Source organism: Apus apus, chromosome 5, assembly GCF_020740795.1.
Source record: "Apus apus isolate bApuApu2 chromosome 5, bApuApu2.pri.cur, whole genome shotgun sequence".
Classification (NCBI taxonomy): domain Eukaryota; kingdom Metazoa; phylum Chordata; class Aves; order Apodiformes; family Apodidae; genus Apus; species Apus apus.
In genome coordinates this window covers 12,737,244-12,753,888 of record NC_067286.1, presented here as the reverse complement: position 1 = coordinate 12,753,888, position 16,645 = coordinate 12,737,244, and the positions used below count along the sequence as shown (strand labels likewise).

At 45.5% G+C, this 16,645-nt stretch overlaps 1 protein-coding gene across 4 annotated transcripts; it reads right to left on the bottom strand.

The window, feature by feature from the left end:
• Positions 1 to 1,521: 1,521 nt before the first annotated feature.
• CALCB (calcitonin related polypeptide beta) lies at positions 1,522 to 7,375 on the bottom strand. Of its 4 annotated transcripts, none has more exons than XM_051621240.1 (5): positions 7,343 to 7,375; positions 6,174 to 6,269; positions 5,730 to 5,861; positions 2,766 to 2,953; positions 1,522 to 2,001 (listed from the first exon to the last, which is right to left on the bottom strand). In XM_051621240.1, exons 2-4 carry the CDS (start codon positions 6,257 to 6,259, stop codon positions 2,791 to 2,793), a joined length of 381 nt encoding a protein of 126 aa, XP_051477200.1. In that variant the 5' UTR covers positions 6,260 to 6,269; positions 7,343 to 7,375; the 3' UTR covers positions 1,522 to 2,001; positions 2,766 to 2,790. The 4 variants fall into 4 exon arrangements, with proteins under 4 accessions (XP_051477200.1, XP_051477201.1, XP_051477199.1 ...); XM_051621241.1 differs by having other exon boundaries at positions 2,766 to 2,950; XM_051621239.1 differs by lacking the exons at positions 1,522 to 2,001; positions 2,766 to 2,953 and adding an exon at positions 4,061 to 4,912.
• Positions 7,376 to 16,645: the final 9,270 nt, after the last annotated feature.

The following is a 16,645-nucleotide window of genomic DNA, read 5'->3' as shown; positions in this document are numbered from 1 at the left end:
AATTCCTTTAGCTGAAAGAAAAAATGCATAACTTTGTTAAAATGAATAGAAGAACGAATAGTTTTTAGAAGAGATGGACACTATGGATGTCATACAATTACATGAAACAGCCCCAAGTGCCTCTCAACAGAGAATGGCTGTAAATGGGAAAATATAAACTGCCTGAGCATTTAGACTTTAAAACCAGAAGATGCCCATGAACATTGCCCAGCTTCTTACTGAGTATGAATCATTAAATTACTTTTAACTGTCTCAATAACTGTGCTTGGCCATTTTATCCTGGAGAAGATTAAGCTGTTGGGTGCTGTAGCAGAGAACAAAAGTGACTGCCTTCCACCTGTGCCCAAAGGCTCTGCAATCAGAGGGGAAGGTATTACTGTGGTAGCCAGGTGAACTCAGCACATAACTCTCCCTGTGGGGAAAATGACCTGGAACCTCATCTAAAGAATGTTTCTGGGCTCCAAAACTGGCAGTTGAGCCTAACCAAACCAACTCCTGGTACAAATAAAGGGCAGTGGTTCACCATGCAGGTATAGTACACCCAGTTGTGGTCAATCTCAAATACTTCAGAGGAAAATGGAAGCACTAAACTGTCTCTGGGCAACAGATTTGCAAGCCAAGTCTGAACAACCCTCCTTTGCCCATTTAGACACTGGAACTTTTCCCTCTAAATTGGTTTATATCTTCTACAAGGTCTGCTTTGTACTCTGACTTACCAGGGCTGAAATGTTCCCCAAGGAGTAAAACCATAGCCACAAATGAGCATGGTACAGAAGCGTCGTCACTGGGTGGCCTTACTGGCTACGGCCACTTCTGGTTGACCATGCTTCTCAGTTTGCTATTACACCTGCAGCAGAGACAGACAGAGATATCATGAGAGCCTTAACCTGCAGTTTGCACAGCGAGGTGTTCTTCATCTGAACTGATGAAGCAGATTTGAGAGTCAGGTCGTGGAGCACAAAACAAACCTAAACAAGTATCTGACTCAGCTACAAAACTGAAGCAGCAGCAGCTTTGAGGAGGAAGTTGGCAGCACTACTGGATTGCTTCCAGCTACCCTCTTCTCCACTCACGCTAATTATTTATCCCTGATCCCTAAATAGACTCGATTTCAGGATTGCTTAAAAGAAGTGTGCATTTCCATCACTCCATTTTCTCTCCCTTTCCAGTTCACTTTTTTGACCTTAGACCAAAAAAAACTTCAAAGCATGTTAGGCCACTTCATCAGAGCTACGTCCTGTATAAATAACATTTAGTCTTAACACGTTGTGAAGTTTGTGTCTATCTTTTTATTAAATGCACCTGTGACTTCTTATTTTTCTATCAGGAGTCTTTTTGAGCTACTGCTTGACAAACATAAAAAAGCAACTATTCTTCCTGTTCTAAACTTTTGACTCACATCCTAGCATTTGTAGTTAACTAGGCTGTAGCAAACCAATGGGCCATCTGATCTGCAGCGATGTTGGGTTAGTGCCAAATGCTTGTGTGTTCAAATGAATAATCAGTTTCTCAATCCAAGTGTATCTAAAATACATTTTTTAATTTTGTGTAAATTCACAAATGATACAATATTTAAGTGCTTTGTTTTGTTTTTTTTTTTAACATACTGTACAATCAGGTTAGTTAAGTGTTTTACATCAAGGCACAGCACACTGTATAATACACATATGCCTTGCCAGGCAGCAGTTTAGTATAATCCCCGAGTTTTGGCAGTAGTGCCAGGATCAGTAGCATGGATCACATATAAGCTGGAAGATAAATAAATAATAGATGCTGTCACATTTTTATTTGAAATAGAGTTGCATATAAAAAGAATATACAATAATTTAACTTTAATAACTAGATTCTCTTGTACTATACATAACAAGTGTTTTAATTTGTATTAAATAAAACATTTTCAATATCAGGATGCAAAATTAATCTTCTTTTTGGCTGTCTTGGTTTACGGAGAAGAGATGCTTTTGATAGAAATTAAAGTTGAATTTCCAATTTCATGGCAATCTGAAAGAAACAAATCCAGAGTTACTGATGCAAGTACAGAGGGCAACAAGGCTGATGAAGGGCCTAGAGAATAAATCTTATGAAGAACGCTTGAAGGAGCTGGGAATGTTTAGTTTGAGAAAGAGGAGACTGAGGGGAGATCTCATCAGTCTCTACAGCTACTTGAAAGGTCACTGTAGAGAGATTGGTGCTGGTCTCTTCTTACAGGTAATTAGTGACAGAAGTGGGAATGGCTTCAAGCTGCAACTGGGTAGGTTTAGACTGGACATTAAGAAGTTTTTTTTTTTCACAGAAAGAGTGGTTAGACACTGGAATAGGCTGCCTAGGGAGGTGGCTGAGTCACTATCCCTGAATGTGTTTAAGGGTCATTTGGATGTGGTGTTGGAGGATATGGTTTAGGGGAGAACTTTGTAGAGTAGGGATGATGGTTGGACTCAGTGATCCCAAGGGTCTTTTCCAACCTGAATGGTTCTATGATTCTATAATTCTATGTGTTGATAATTCAATATTACTGTTAAAATAAAAACATAATTCCAAACTGTTGCACTTAATGTACTGTGAAGCTAGTTATGTAAGCAGAATACAAAAGCTCTTCTTCACAGTCTAAACATGCTACTGCTACATTTAACACCTTTTATACTGTTACTTGCCCTGCTTTCACCGAGATTATCACTATGGGTTTGTTATTCATCCAGCACAACTACAATTCTGTTAATGCCACAGGCTCCCTGCATTGCAGATTCTGTTTATTGCAATGTATTTACCATATCCACATTATCATTTAGCTTTTTATATTTGAACGCTTCTTCTTCGCCTGCCAAAGGCCTTGGATCCCACGTCGGTTGGTACAAAGTTGTTCTTGCCGACTCCTCCTGACCTGCTCAGGAAGTCTGCCAGACGATGGGTCACACAGGTGGCTGTGTTGCACGCCCTCTTCTGTGCTGTGACACTGCTTTTCAAAAGGAAAACAGAGTTAGCTCCCAAAGCATCTACCCCACATGCAATGAAGTGTCAGTAAGGGGTGCTGTGCCTGGGAAAGGTTTCTCGATAGAAGAAAAAGTAGGCTTGCTGTGCTGAAAGCACCTGCAACTTTTCTGTGCACAGTTTACAAGCTCTAACAGATGAGTCTTTTTATTTTCCTAAGTGTCAGGCTCAGCTTACAAAAGGTGGCTAAACCCTTCCTTTCCTGGACAATTGAACCGAAGACTAAGCCAAGCCAGACTTCCAGCATCATCTGAGCCATTGCCTGCCTCCAGCAAGGCATCATGACCAACAGAGGAGCTCCAGGTCTGGAGCATTCAACCAATCCTCACTTTCCTCCAGAAGCAGAGATCTGCATTCTGCTTGTAGTGCTGCTGGACAGTAGCAGGTGCTGATCTTTAACTTCTCCCTTCAACACCTATGCTTCAAAATGATCAGAAAACACATGAAATCCTGGCATTACTGACAACTGCAGGAGCTTTTCCAGTGATTCTGGCTGGGCTGTACCTGCAGAGCAGCTGACCAGCTGCTTTCAGAGCTGAATCACACAAACATCCTGCTTCTGTGTATTTAATGAGAATGAGAAAAGTCCTCTTTCCTGGAGTTGGATCCTTGTCCAGCACTTCACCATGGCAGTTCATTGACCTACAGTGAATTAGTTCTTTGCTCAGGGTTCAGTCTACAGCTAATAATTTTGCTAGACAGGAGACTTCAAAGCACACATATTCACACAGTCCTTGCTTGAGGGAGACTTCTACTATAGCAATAACTCTTGTGTAGTAGGAGGGATTTTTCTCAGATAAACATTAATAAACTGCCTTGTAAAGCTAACAAGTACAGTTTGTAACATCAATGCCAATTTTTTGGAACAGGCTTCTGATTACAAGACAGATGCAGTGCTGCAACCAAGGAACTGTAAAGAAATCTGGCCTTGCTTCTTAATTTACAATTCACCTACATTGTATTGTCTTGAATTAATATCATATTTTAAAGATACCCAAGCTTTGAATACACTACTGTAAAGAACTATTGTAAAGTAAGAAGGAAAAAGAAAAAGAACACAAAATTCTTACCTGGAAGTATTCAGTAGCCAATTTTAAACAGGATTACTTCTCTAGTTTTTTTTAATAAATCAGTACAAGCCTTTCCTGATTTCTTTGCTTCTCAGAATCCTCACTAACAGGATTGCATTCATGCCTGATTACATCAGTACATATGAATATATGTGTCGAATTTCAGTTTTGAAGTTCTCTTTTAACTTTTCTAGAATTACTGGATTAAAATAACTTATAAATTTTTTCTAGCCATAAAGGAATTTCACATTCTAGGACAACTTATTAAACCAAGCACATCTAATCCTTATAGAAAAATAGGTTTATTGAACAAACGCATGGGCAGGCACAAAAGATAAGTCTACTTGTACATTTAGCAGTGAGACATGAAGAGCCTTGGTTAGATTTTTTTTTTAGATCAGGGTCTAGGAAAATCATTTGAAATCTCAAGGCAGTGCTGCTCATTTGTGTTTATTTACTTTTTCTCCTAGCTTGGTATGCATGTTCTGTTCTCTGTCTTCCTAACATTAGGTCCATCTCAAACATCCTCTGTCAAAAACAGAATCAAAAGAACACAGCAAAGTTAGCAATCAAAGTTAGATCCACATGCATCAGCTTAAAAAAAAAAAAAAAAAGGGGGGGGGGGAGGGTGGGGAGGGAAGGGCAGAATTAAGCATGTCTAGTTGTTTCCTAGAGGGTCCTGAAAGTTTGCATAGCGTTCATGTTCCAGGTCACTCAGCACATTCCGTTTCTTGCCAGGAGTTCCAGCCCCGACGTCAGTACGAGGGTAAGTTTGCAATTTGTGCAATTCTTGAGACAGTTTGCCCAGCACACAAGTACTCAGACTGGCACAGCGTTTGGAAATAGGTCTATCCAGGCTGCAGGGGGGGAAAAAAAATATGCCCAAAGAAAGAATAATCTCAAACATGCGTGCTTGTGCATTTCTTCCTTAGATAAATATTTACAGTTAGAAAACTTGAAAAATAAATAATAACAAAAAATAGCCCCTCCACGTTACATTTCATGCAAGGAAGGTTCATAGCGATGCAGTTCAAATGGAAAAGGTGGTTTTTCAATTAATTTGACTTTGTTGGAAGTTCGTTAACCTTTCGGATACTCATAGTCAAGGGTCAGGAAGTTTTACTTTCCTTGTATTCAGCATGCTGTTCGGTCTCACATACATCACCACCATGCTTTGCAATACAAATCCTGTTAGGATAATGCAAATGCTCTTGCATGCCTGTGGTCTACAGAGGAGAGTGGCACTGCGTGCATTAGGAGGAAGACATCTCCACTGCCAGGGACATTCCACGCCTTACAAAAGCATGCACTTTCATGACAGAGAATCTGAGAGTGACTGAATGGCCCCTAACACTCCCACTAGGAAGACATACCTTTTGCTGCCATATTTTAACGCAGCCCCCTCATTCAAGCTCAAATTGCCCTCCACTTTCAGTTGTAAAAGACAGACAGAAACAGGTTAACTAGGTGGAAGCCATTCTCTCCATACCAACAGTAGGATGTCTCTGCAGTATCATCCTTTTACCAGTTAGGTGACCACAGTAAGCCATAACCCCAAGAAAAGGAAAAAAAAAACCCTGACCTGCAGAGGAACTGCTCAGAGGGCTTTTGCTATATATCACCATGTAACACTCCCCCATTGCCCTTCTCCTGCCCCAGGACTGCACTCCTTACCTGTTTCCCTCAGAGGCTTGCTCCAGCTCTTCTGCTGTCATCTGTATGAACTCTTTCACCAGTGCATTTAATAACCTCCGAGCTTCATAATCACCAAGCGTCACTCGATCCGTTATGGACTCCAAGCCAGGTCTAAGCAGAGGCAAGCAAAGCAGGATGAGTAAAACCCAGACTGCTGCAGAGAGCCACGCACAGGAGAGAGGTTTGTCATGCACTGCTGCATGTCATTGACAATGTCTTTCACTGGTGGGAATATGTAAACCATCCTCATTCACTGCATTAGGTATTTCAGATGTGTAATTAAAAAGCCTCAGTGTCAGAAACAGCAGCAGCAGAAGCCATCTCTCATTCACTGTAGTCAGTTTCCCTCTTAGATCTCTACAGGATATTAAGCATCTTTATACCGTTCAGATGTAGCACTCAGCAACAGGACTGGCTTCTTACCTGACTGGGGCTGCCTGGAAGCTTTCCATCTGGCACACAACCAAGGCATAAACAGCAAGGAAAGATGAAATCTTCAGCATAACCATGATTTCCTCTCTACAACAAAGAGGTACATCAAGCAATGGCTCTTTTCCAACCCTCTCAGTCCTATAAGCTCTACTAAAGAGGTCATTATTTCCTAGCCACAAGTAGCACAAATACTACCAGCTTTTTTTTCCATCTATTTTAGTATTACAATGTATTTTTATTGTTGCCATTTGGCTTTGATTTTCTCAGAATTTTCAAATAACTTAGCACTGCTAAGGGGACAAAAAAAAGCAGCTTTTCAGAGCTCTGGATGGCTACCTGCATTCAACTTAATGAAGACTTTCCTTCAAATTGATGGAAAACACATTCCTCTGACCAACTACTGCAGACACAACGTCACAGTCAGTGGGACCAACGTGAACAGACACAGCTACAGTAGAAGAGTCACAAGAAAAAAAAACAAGATGATGAAAGTTTAGTATTTTCCACACTGAAGTGTCACTGTTAGCATTTTAGCTGAAACTGCTTCTTGGCAGTTACCATCCTAATACACCAGTTCAGGTTACACTACAAGAATTAAGTAGCTCAACTTCAACAAAAATTTGTCCTGAAAGCAGAAAAAGGCTAAGTTAAAATTGGTCATTAGAACCAAATCTGTAAGAAAATTCATAGATTTAATTTAAGATTTCTTGTTTTTAGGTGCCCTTCTTTTTTGGTACAGCATCGGTACCTTCGACTCAAGCAAGCACTTCGCCAGCTACCGCATCACCTTCCTTTTCGGTAGCTCCCAGTTCCCGACGCGGCTCAAGGGAAGGAGGATGCGCTTCCCAAAGGACGCTCCGCTTCCCCACGGACCGCCAGGAAGCCCCAGGCGGTGCCTCGCACCGGCGAGGGCTCCGCACGCCTAGCGGGACACCCCACGCCCGTGAGGGAAAAGCAGAGCGAGACCGAGCACTAACTTTCACCCACCGGACTTGGCTCGCACCCTTCCACACGCGTGTGCCCGCGTACACACGAACCACAGCAGAACCCGTGAGAGAGAAAGAGAGAGCCGGGACTCACCCAGCCGCCCCACGCAGGGCCCCGCAGGCAGGGCGGGCCCCGGGAGGCGGCGCGGTGCTTACCGGCGGCGCGGTGCTTACCGGCGGTGCGGAGCGCGGGTGCGGAGGACGCGGGAGCCGCCGCCGAGCCGCGGTGCCGCGCAGCGCCCGCCCGCTCCCTTATACCCGCCGCCCCGCCCGCCTGCGGGGGCGCCCGCGCGGCGCCGCCAGCCAATCGCCGCCTCGGCCGCGCGGCCGGGCGCGGCCCGCCATTGGCCGCCCGAGCCAGGCTCGGCGGTGACGTCATGCCCCGCTCCGTGAGCGTCCCATTCACAAAAAAAAAAAAAAAAGGACCCCGGCGGGGAGCGCGGCGCTGCCGGGGACACTGCGGGGTGCGGGGGGACCGCGCACACGCCATTCATGCTGGGCGGCCGCGGCTCCGCTCCCCGCGGGATTGCTCGCGCGTGGCGACCTCTGCAGCGGAGGGTCCGCATTGCAGAGCGGGGCCGCTCCCTCCCCGGGATCCCCCCCCAGTCCCCCGGACCACCCGCCCGCCCTCCCTCCCCGCCCGCTTCAGCGGGAAGCCCGGTTGTACCCAGCCGCCTGCCCGGAGGTCCGGCAGCCGCGTTTGAGGGAGTGGTGGTCCCGCACCGGTGGTCCCGCACCGGTAGGGGCCGGGGGCGAACAGGGCGTGCAGCGGCAGAAGCACCGTGTACGGAAGCGCCCGCCGGGGCGGGCGGGGCAGCGGCCACCGCTGCCCGAGGAGTGCACCTTGGACCCCCTCGCTTCCCTGGCAGGGGAGGGGGTCTTGCAACCGGCACCCCGCCACTCCTCCCCGCAGCGAGGGACCCTTAGCACCTGCCAGCAGCCCCGCGGCGGTAACGAGCTGCTCTCCGCGCCGTGCCTTGCCGGGCGCCCGCACCGCCTTTCCCGGGGCCGGTCCGCGGCACAACCCCGGGGTCGTCGAGGAGACATCACCATCTTCATCATCACCGTAACACACCTCTCTATGGGCAGGTGCAGCGCCTTTCCGTGCACGGAAGAGGCACGGGGGAAGGGGGGGTCGCCCCCACCTCGCCTAGCGCTGAGCCCCGCTGGCAGGGATTACCGGGCAGCTGCCCCCCGCCCCATGCATCACCCGCCAAGGGCCCTTTGTCGCGGCGCGGGGACCCTGCACCTGCCCGCGCAGGATGTTTGCCGAGGCGGCGTGTTTGCCCAGGTACCAAGTACCCTCCTGAAGCGGGGGCACAAGCGGGGGCAGCCGCCCTACCCGCGTCATGGGGCGGCCACGGGGAAACGCTACACGGGGATGAGAGAAAACTGCTGCCCGCCGGAACCAGGAGGGCATGGGGGGCTGGGGAGAGGCGGCCCCGACGGACTGCTCTGCGGCGCCTGGAAGCAGAAAGCCGTTCCACCCCACCCCCCCTGAGGCCGGGGGCCGGGATTGCCTTCCCTGCCCGCCGTAAATCGCAGGGCGTTTGCCGAGGACGGCGGCAGAGGCAGGCACAGCCTGTACCGCCGCGGCGGAAGGAATGCCCAAGCTACCCCGAGTCCCGGCCGGATGGGGAGCAGGGGACGCTGACCGTCCCCGGTATCCCCGGCCCAGCGCGGCTCCGCCCGTTCCTGCCCTTGCCCTCGGTGCCCCGCATCGCCGTGGCTCTGTCGCTGCCGGCAGCTGCGGGCACCGCCCGCGGCAGCGTTGAGGACCGCGCTGCTGCGGCCGCCGGGTCCCGCACAACCCCGCGCACATTGCGCGGCCGCACGGTGGAACAGACGCCGAGCGCCGCTAGTTCCCTCGGTTCGCTTCTTAAAATGGATGGGACAGCTTCGCTGGGGACATCCCGGCGTTTCTTCGTTTAGGTTTTGCAGCGGCCGACAACACGGGTGGCCCCCGGTGGCAGCAGCCGTGTGTTTCACCGGGAGACAAATAAAGTTGGGGGGAAGTGCGGGGCGGGTATTGTTTTGTTGGTGCGCGTTGAGCTTTGAAGTTTAAAGAGCAATACGAATACTGAAAACCACAGGCGAGTCGCTGATCCCCCGATGAGGGTGCCCGCTCCTTCCTCTCGCGGACAGCCTGCTGGGGACCCGCACCTGCTCAGCTGCCCCCTCCTGTCCCCTCCCCTCCCTGCCCAGGGCTGCACAGCGCCAGGCCATGCGCAGCTTCTCCGCCCTCGTTTTGCAGAACGATTGCAAAGCCCTTTAGTTTCTGGGGGTTTGGGTTCGGATTGGCTTTTTTCTTTTTATTTTTTATTTTTATTTTTTAGATGACAAGCAGTGGTGGGTTTGTGGGGTTTTTTAAACACGTCTTCTTAGCTTTTCATGAGTAACAGCCCTCGGGGGTGGGAGGGGGAGGTCGTGCGCTCCCACCTGCCGAGCTCACCTGCGGCCGCAGTGACGGGAGGGAAACAACCTCAGAGCCGCACGGCGCGGGGAGGAGGGATAGGAGAGGGTATCGATTAAGTGCACAGTGTGGGGGGCTGCGGCGGGTCCGAGCTTGCTCCGTGCCCACAAGCACGATTGGGAGGCTCTGAGCAAAGCGGCCGCAGGGGTCTGGGCTCGCCCCGCCACCGCGGCTGCTGGCGCCCCCGGCTCCCTTAGCTCTGCTGGGGGGCACCGCTCACCTGCCCTCCCTGGGAGGCTTCCTCCTACCTCCCCCTCTCCCCGCCCCCCTCCCCCCCGCCGAAAGATATATTTAAAATTTCGTTTTAAATAGTAGCTCCATCGCGCGTATTCTCCGCACTGGAATCCTGCCGGCAGGAGTTCAAGTATTCGATTTAAAATCTCTTCCGTTTCCACGACTCCTGTTCTGACTTCTAAGCTATTTTTTCCTGAGGTTGCATGTACAATCATTATGTAGCACCTAAAGAAACGGCTCAGCATCGCTACTGCTGTTTCAACTTCGCTTGTACAGCTACACCAACAGAAATAAAGTGTAGGAACTGAAATGAGCGGGCGGCCAGTCAGGTATTTCTGTCTCCCCTTAAGCCTGTGTTAAAAGTTAATCGTTCGCATTTCCTCTGGGGGTTTATTTACTCCTTGTCCACATAGAATATTCCTGATTTAACCTTAAGAAATCCAGACGACTCTGTTGGAATAGCATATTTCAGTTCTTCAGGGAAGAAAAAGTTGTATTTCATCCTGTGCTTGATTCCAGTCAGTTCAAGTCCTCTTGCCAGCGCGAATCCGCCTCGGGCGGGAGCCTGTAGGACACCGTGATTACAGGATTTCAGATGCCAACATTGCTACTTTAAGCTTTCACAGGAAGAAACGTAAATTTAAAGCTACAGGTACGAGTGCCAATAGATCTACTTCTGTGCATGTACAGATGAAATACTACTTGGATGTTGGCAAGCACTTCGGCTGCTCCTTGCCAGAGCTAATGGAGGGACTCCCAGCTGGAACGTTTGTCCTGTTTTTTTTTTTCCCTCAGCTAAACGTCATCTGGTCTCACCAGATATATTTTCTCTTTGCAAACCTCTCTTGTCTGCTATGGAAGATGGAGAAGAAATACAGTTTACCCACTACAACGAATTCCAAAGATCAGTTCGTGTATTTTTGAAGGTGTAAAAACGATACAGGATTTTCACCGGAGGTCTCCTATTGCTTGATAAATACAAAATTAGAGATTAAGTATTCATGAAAAAAACTAGCAGGGAGGGGTACTTATGAGCACGGCACTATAATAGAAAGGCATTTACTGCAAAAATCTGTTGCAGGGAACTTGTTCTGCTTTTTGCAGTGCTTGGTAATATATCAGGCAAAATAATCAATGGGTATAGATTTAAAGCAGATGAAATTAAGGGCTACAGAATGACAGGATTGTTTTTTTTTTTTAAGAAATCAGATTATCTCATGCATCTTGCAGCTCCAAGTAAACGGTATTTCCTCTTCAAAGAAAAGTATTTACAAATTTAAAATTACGAAAAATCTGCCCTATTTAAAGTGACTTTCTCTGTACTAGTTACAACTTCGGTTTTATATTATTTTGATATTATTTAACCAATACACTTTAAAGTGCAACCTTTTTTTCTACTGCAAATATTGCCACTATGTCAACAAGCCGTAGACACTGGAGTGAGGTTCTTAAATGTTACCAGCTGACATGCTGTTAAACAAAAATATCACATGTATATATTATGTTGAGATTTTTTGTCCAATAATAACATCTAATTCCTTAAGATGGACAAGACTGAGCTGTACAGACAATTTTCATTCCCAAGAACGGTTCATAGCTGACAAGAGAGGACTCTACAAAAATGAAAGGGTAAGCAGGAAGGATCACGGCATCCACGGTCACAGAAAGTTCTGCACAAAAGAAGTGAGGATGATTCAGGTCTCTGCTCTCTCTAATCCTGTTCTTCATAGCACCTTTCACAGATAAAGACGTTTCATGACAAAACCAGCTGAAAAAATCACGTTGTTGGTTGTTGTTGTGTTTTTTTTTTTATGAAGAGAAGCTGCGAGTCACTTCTCTGTGTTTCTGGTGGGTGCCTGGTCTATCTCTTTCAGGATCCTGTCTCCACGAGCGGCCAGAAAACACTGCCACCTAAGGAGGCTCAGCAAGCCATGCAGGAGAAACTGAGCACTATGGAGCTCCTGTGAAAGCATCTTGCTCAACTCTCATCGCAATCTGCAGAAAATGATGTCCACTGAGCCAGGGTTAACACCATTGTGTTGTTGTACAAGAAAGCTGTATATTAACAGGAGTGTCACGTTTAAGGCCTGAAAGGCAATCCTCACACTCTAAGATCTAGGTCTGTGAGTGTGCTCTAGTCAGGACAACATGCTGATATTTTACACATCCGTCTTGCAGTTTGGTTTGAATTTCGGCAAAAAATAAGAGCATTTTATTATAAAAATACAGTACTTTCTGGAGAACCAGAACACTGATACAGATACCAGTATGAAGGTGTTTCCTTTCTAATGGACATCAAATGTGGATTTAGAATGCTTCAGTGACTGCTTTTGAGGAAGTGGAACTGCTGTTGAACTAATTACTGGGAAATCTGTGAATTAGTTTGGAAGCAAGTTAAGTTCTCCCAAAACGCTGTAGGAAAACTTCCAGACTGACGTATGGAAGATATTTGAAACAGAACATCAGTGTTGCATTGCTTTAATCTCCTTGAGATGTTCTTACTGAGTTTTTTTGCTCAGTAGGTTTTGCAGCAGCTTCCCTGTGTATGATCAAAACCCAGCATGGAATAACCTTTTAAAACAAACTGGGTCACACTGTTCTGCACTGAGGTTTGCTTGGCTATGGCCCAGTCATCTTCTGCCCTGCATTACCACAGCTTAGCCTCTAAGCAGGCTCACAGAGCAGCCCTGTCTCATGCTACCTGGCAACACCTTCCACCCTCTGGCACCTGGCAAAGCTCAGCCCTGCACCAGCCAGACCCAGCCCTGTCCCAGGCTGCACCTCCAATAGGCTGACCAGGGGAATCCCTCCAGGGGACCTCTCAGCACAACAAATATAGCCAGGGTCAGATTTGCAGCATGACCAGGGCAGCACAAAGGGCATGTACCAGGGAGGAAAATCTGACTCTGGAATTATTTCAAAATACCCACCTATTTCCACTTCCATTTTATACATTCTGCAGGTAAGAAATGAGCTGAACAAACTCTTTATTTGGAAAACAACCTCCTAACTGAAAACTAACCTTGTTAAGCAATAGTATGGTTGTAAAACTCTGATTTGACTGCAAGTGCAAATGCTGTGCTTCTAATGTATCATCAGAGCATGTCAGCAAAAATCCAATGAGAAATTATATCCTAGTCCTCAAGTTCATCCCATGCTTGTTCTTTACATGATATAGCAAGGGTGGAAGATCTCACATCTTCATTTCATGCCTTGTCTTGATAGTACTGAGGTCTGACTAAGCCACAGTGTGACAGTATTTTTCCCAGTCCTTTCCAGGATGATTCAGTTGCTCTGACATTGTCAGATACTACAGTTACACATCCCTGCTGTTTCCAGTACTTTCCTCTGTGTGAGGAGGACTGGGTGCAATTGTTTCTCAGCTGGCTGTTTAACTCTTTGACTCCTGACAAAATGAACTCGTGCAAGTGCATGTTAACCTAAATCAAGGACCAAAAAAGTTCCCTCTCAGTGTTGGTAAGTGGTACATGAAAGCAAATGCTATTACAACACAATATTTGCAAATCTGCTTGCAGCAGAGTTTCTGGAAATCAATAGTAACATGACACTATCAAGTAAAAAGATAAATTTCTACATTTATGCATAAAATTGACCTAAGTATATTCTGGAAGTGCCAGCAAATGAAATATGTCAAAATTGTTTCTGAAGTTACAGTCTTCATGTCAACGTCATAGTTTCTGAGTCTGCCTGACACACATAAAATGTTTAGACAGAGCACGACAGTGATTAAGAGAATGGGTTTTTTTCAGCAACTGATCACCATTCACAAGGGCAAGTATTAGATGTGCTTTTCTCTTAGCAATTCTATAAAGCACCAACATCACTCTAGACTTAGCTAAGGAGATAATTGTAACCTAGAAATTGACCATATACTCTGGCAATATAATGTGTTAAAAGGAGCTATGTGAGTTTAATAGATAACATCAGCTCACTACTCTAAACTTGTCATAAGCTCATGACAAGTCCTTCAATAAGAAGGATGCCTGTTTTACACAAATCTACACAGATCTGTTTCTTTTCCCTGACCCACCCTGGAAGAAAAGGAGTAAAACCTTTACATTTCTGGCTATAAAGAAGTTGTTTTCATGTATGACCTTTTACAAATAATGGCAAGACTTCAATGGACAAGGGACATTATTTCAGGAATGGGAAGCACTTTAGCCTTAGGAAGGTTTGCCTTGTTTTCTAGAAGTACAGCAAAAATGTCAATACTAAGGAGCAGGAAAGCCAAAGCCTGTTTCAAACTGTAGCTGAATACAAGTTTGTGAGATGTTTAATGGAACTTGGAAACTACTTATTTTTTTCTCCCAAGACTGCAGTAGAGTTATCATCAGGATCTTAATATTGTTACTAAAAAATGACCACATCTGTCAGTATCTTTCTTCAAAAGTCAAAGCTATGTATATGTATAGGTATGTGTATGTATATATGTGTATGTAGACACTCCCCATCAAGGAACTGCTTTCTGCTTTTCTCGAGAAGAGAAGAACACAGTCATTTCCTGTTACTTGATTGTCTTCAATTTCTCCTTACAGAATTTACAATGCAAAGTAATTGTAAACCTTGATTACTAGAATGTTCTAGAATTTAATAAAGATGTGGGCTTTAAGGGGTTTCTTTACTCAGCTGTAATTTTTATAGTTGAAATAAAAAAAGAACAACAAAACCCTTTACTCATCCTATGAGTTTACTCATTTGATCATCTGTAATTAAGATGAGTAAAACCTTCCCAAAGAAGCAATTCAGTACAAAAGCTCCCCCCACACTTCAGAAAGAATGAAAGAAAAAAAAAAAAAAGAACAGTCAGAAACTGGCAAGGAATCCTGCCCTTGGATAGCCACTGGAGTCTTGCATCCCTAAACCTGCATTCTTAAGCTATTTCATCTATCCACAGGCTTTATTTATCACTTTCTTCTGACAATTTTCAGTCATATTTATCCAAGCTGGTCCTTTTTTCCTCCATTTAATCAGGCATCCTTTAGAGGTGCTCAGATCTTTAATCTTGGCTGATTCACCACTTTTTTGCATTTGGCTTGACCAAAATGGATTTTATTCTTCTGCAATCATGCTCTTCAGTTTTTTTCCCCTCTGTTACAGTGGATAGCACCTCCATCTCTTCTCCATCACCATGGCTCAAACATAAAGGTAAGGCCAGTTTTGATTGTTCTCTCCCTTGCTTGAAGATAGCTCAAACATAGTCTGCTTTTTCCCCCCCATACGAGTCTCGTAATTCATTTTTAGCCAAACATTTGGAATTTTCTTCTGTATCTTTTTTTGTCTTCTTGGGTATTTTCTATACTATTTCGCCCATTTTTCCCCATTTCAAAATTCTTGCTGCCAAAACTGTCAATCACCTTTCCTTTCTTTTCTTACACAAATGTATTGGGAAACAAAATAGACTAAAACTGGGTACATGTGAATTATTACACACTGAACAGAGCATTGAAGGTAAGCAGTAAAAATCAATCAAGTCTATAGTTCCTCTTACTGTGTTTCCTCAGACACTTTGACAACTTTTCAAGTACGATCTTATCGAGAGGAGGATGAGGGAAGAAAAGTACCAACCTCTTTTTTCTGAAGACAGAAGCTTATGTACATAAATGCTTTATATCCTTCTTACCAAGACTGCAATAATGATGATGTACATACACAGCTTGCTATGCACCATATAATCACACTATGTATGTGGCACAGTAATGTTTTGGCTTGACTAAAAATCAACAGCATTTTCATCTTGCAAGTTAATTATGTGCACAGTCTGTAGGCTGTGAATTATTCCTTCTCACACTGTTTTCTGACCAGCCAGTCTGTGTACCTCTGTTCACCTCAATCAGCTGAGCTAAAGTGTTTGGACATCCCCTCTTTGTTTAAATGGGTGTAAGCAATTAGGTTTACATCTTTCTGCTTGAGTTTTCATGCTTCAGCACAACTCTTAAAGCACATTATGTATCTGATTTTAATCCTCAGCCATTTCTCCTCATTCTGTCTCTGGCTGGAGCCAAGCTGAGGTCCCGAATCTCTTACCCTCTCGGGTGAAAAATCTTAAGCCATTAATGTTGAAATGATTATGTTTTTTGTAGGTATGGCCCAAGACACCAGATAGTATCATACTGGAAGAAAGAATGAAGAAATAACTTGGAAGAATGACAAAAATAAACCTCTAGCAGAGCTCAAGCTACTTTCATATTCTGACAGACTGGGAAGATTTTGCTACAGGACGCTGGCATTGCCATGTGCTTTACAGGCATTTTGCAGCAAGGGCAAGGAAAGATCCTGAGGCCAACACAACTGGCTGCTTGTTGCATGAGGATTCTCACTGCACTGACCCATGAAAACCAGCATGGACACTGTGCTCTCAAACAGCTCAACCAGCCTTCAGTCCATGACAACATATGGGCATCAACAACCGTGGCTGAGAACACTGGGTCAGCCTCATTGCACTTGCCTACATTAAAAGTCACTGGTGCATTGTTCCATAATACACGGGGCATTTATCCTTCCTTCCCCATCTGCCCATGTGAGCAGGTACACTCTTTGACTCCTGTTCCCTTCTTACACTTCACAACCTCCTGCTCTATTCAGCAAGCACCCAGATAGCCAGTTGGACTGCCCTCAAGCTTTGCAGTTTCCTTGCAGCCAGCCAGAAGGCTACACTTTGTCACTTCCCAGCTCCTCTTCCTGTGCCCCTGTTGCACCCACAGATCACACCTCCTCTCTGCATTCTCAAAGCAATGGCCTTGGCTGTGTTT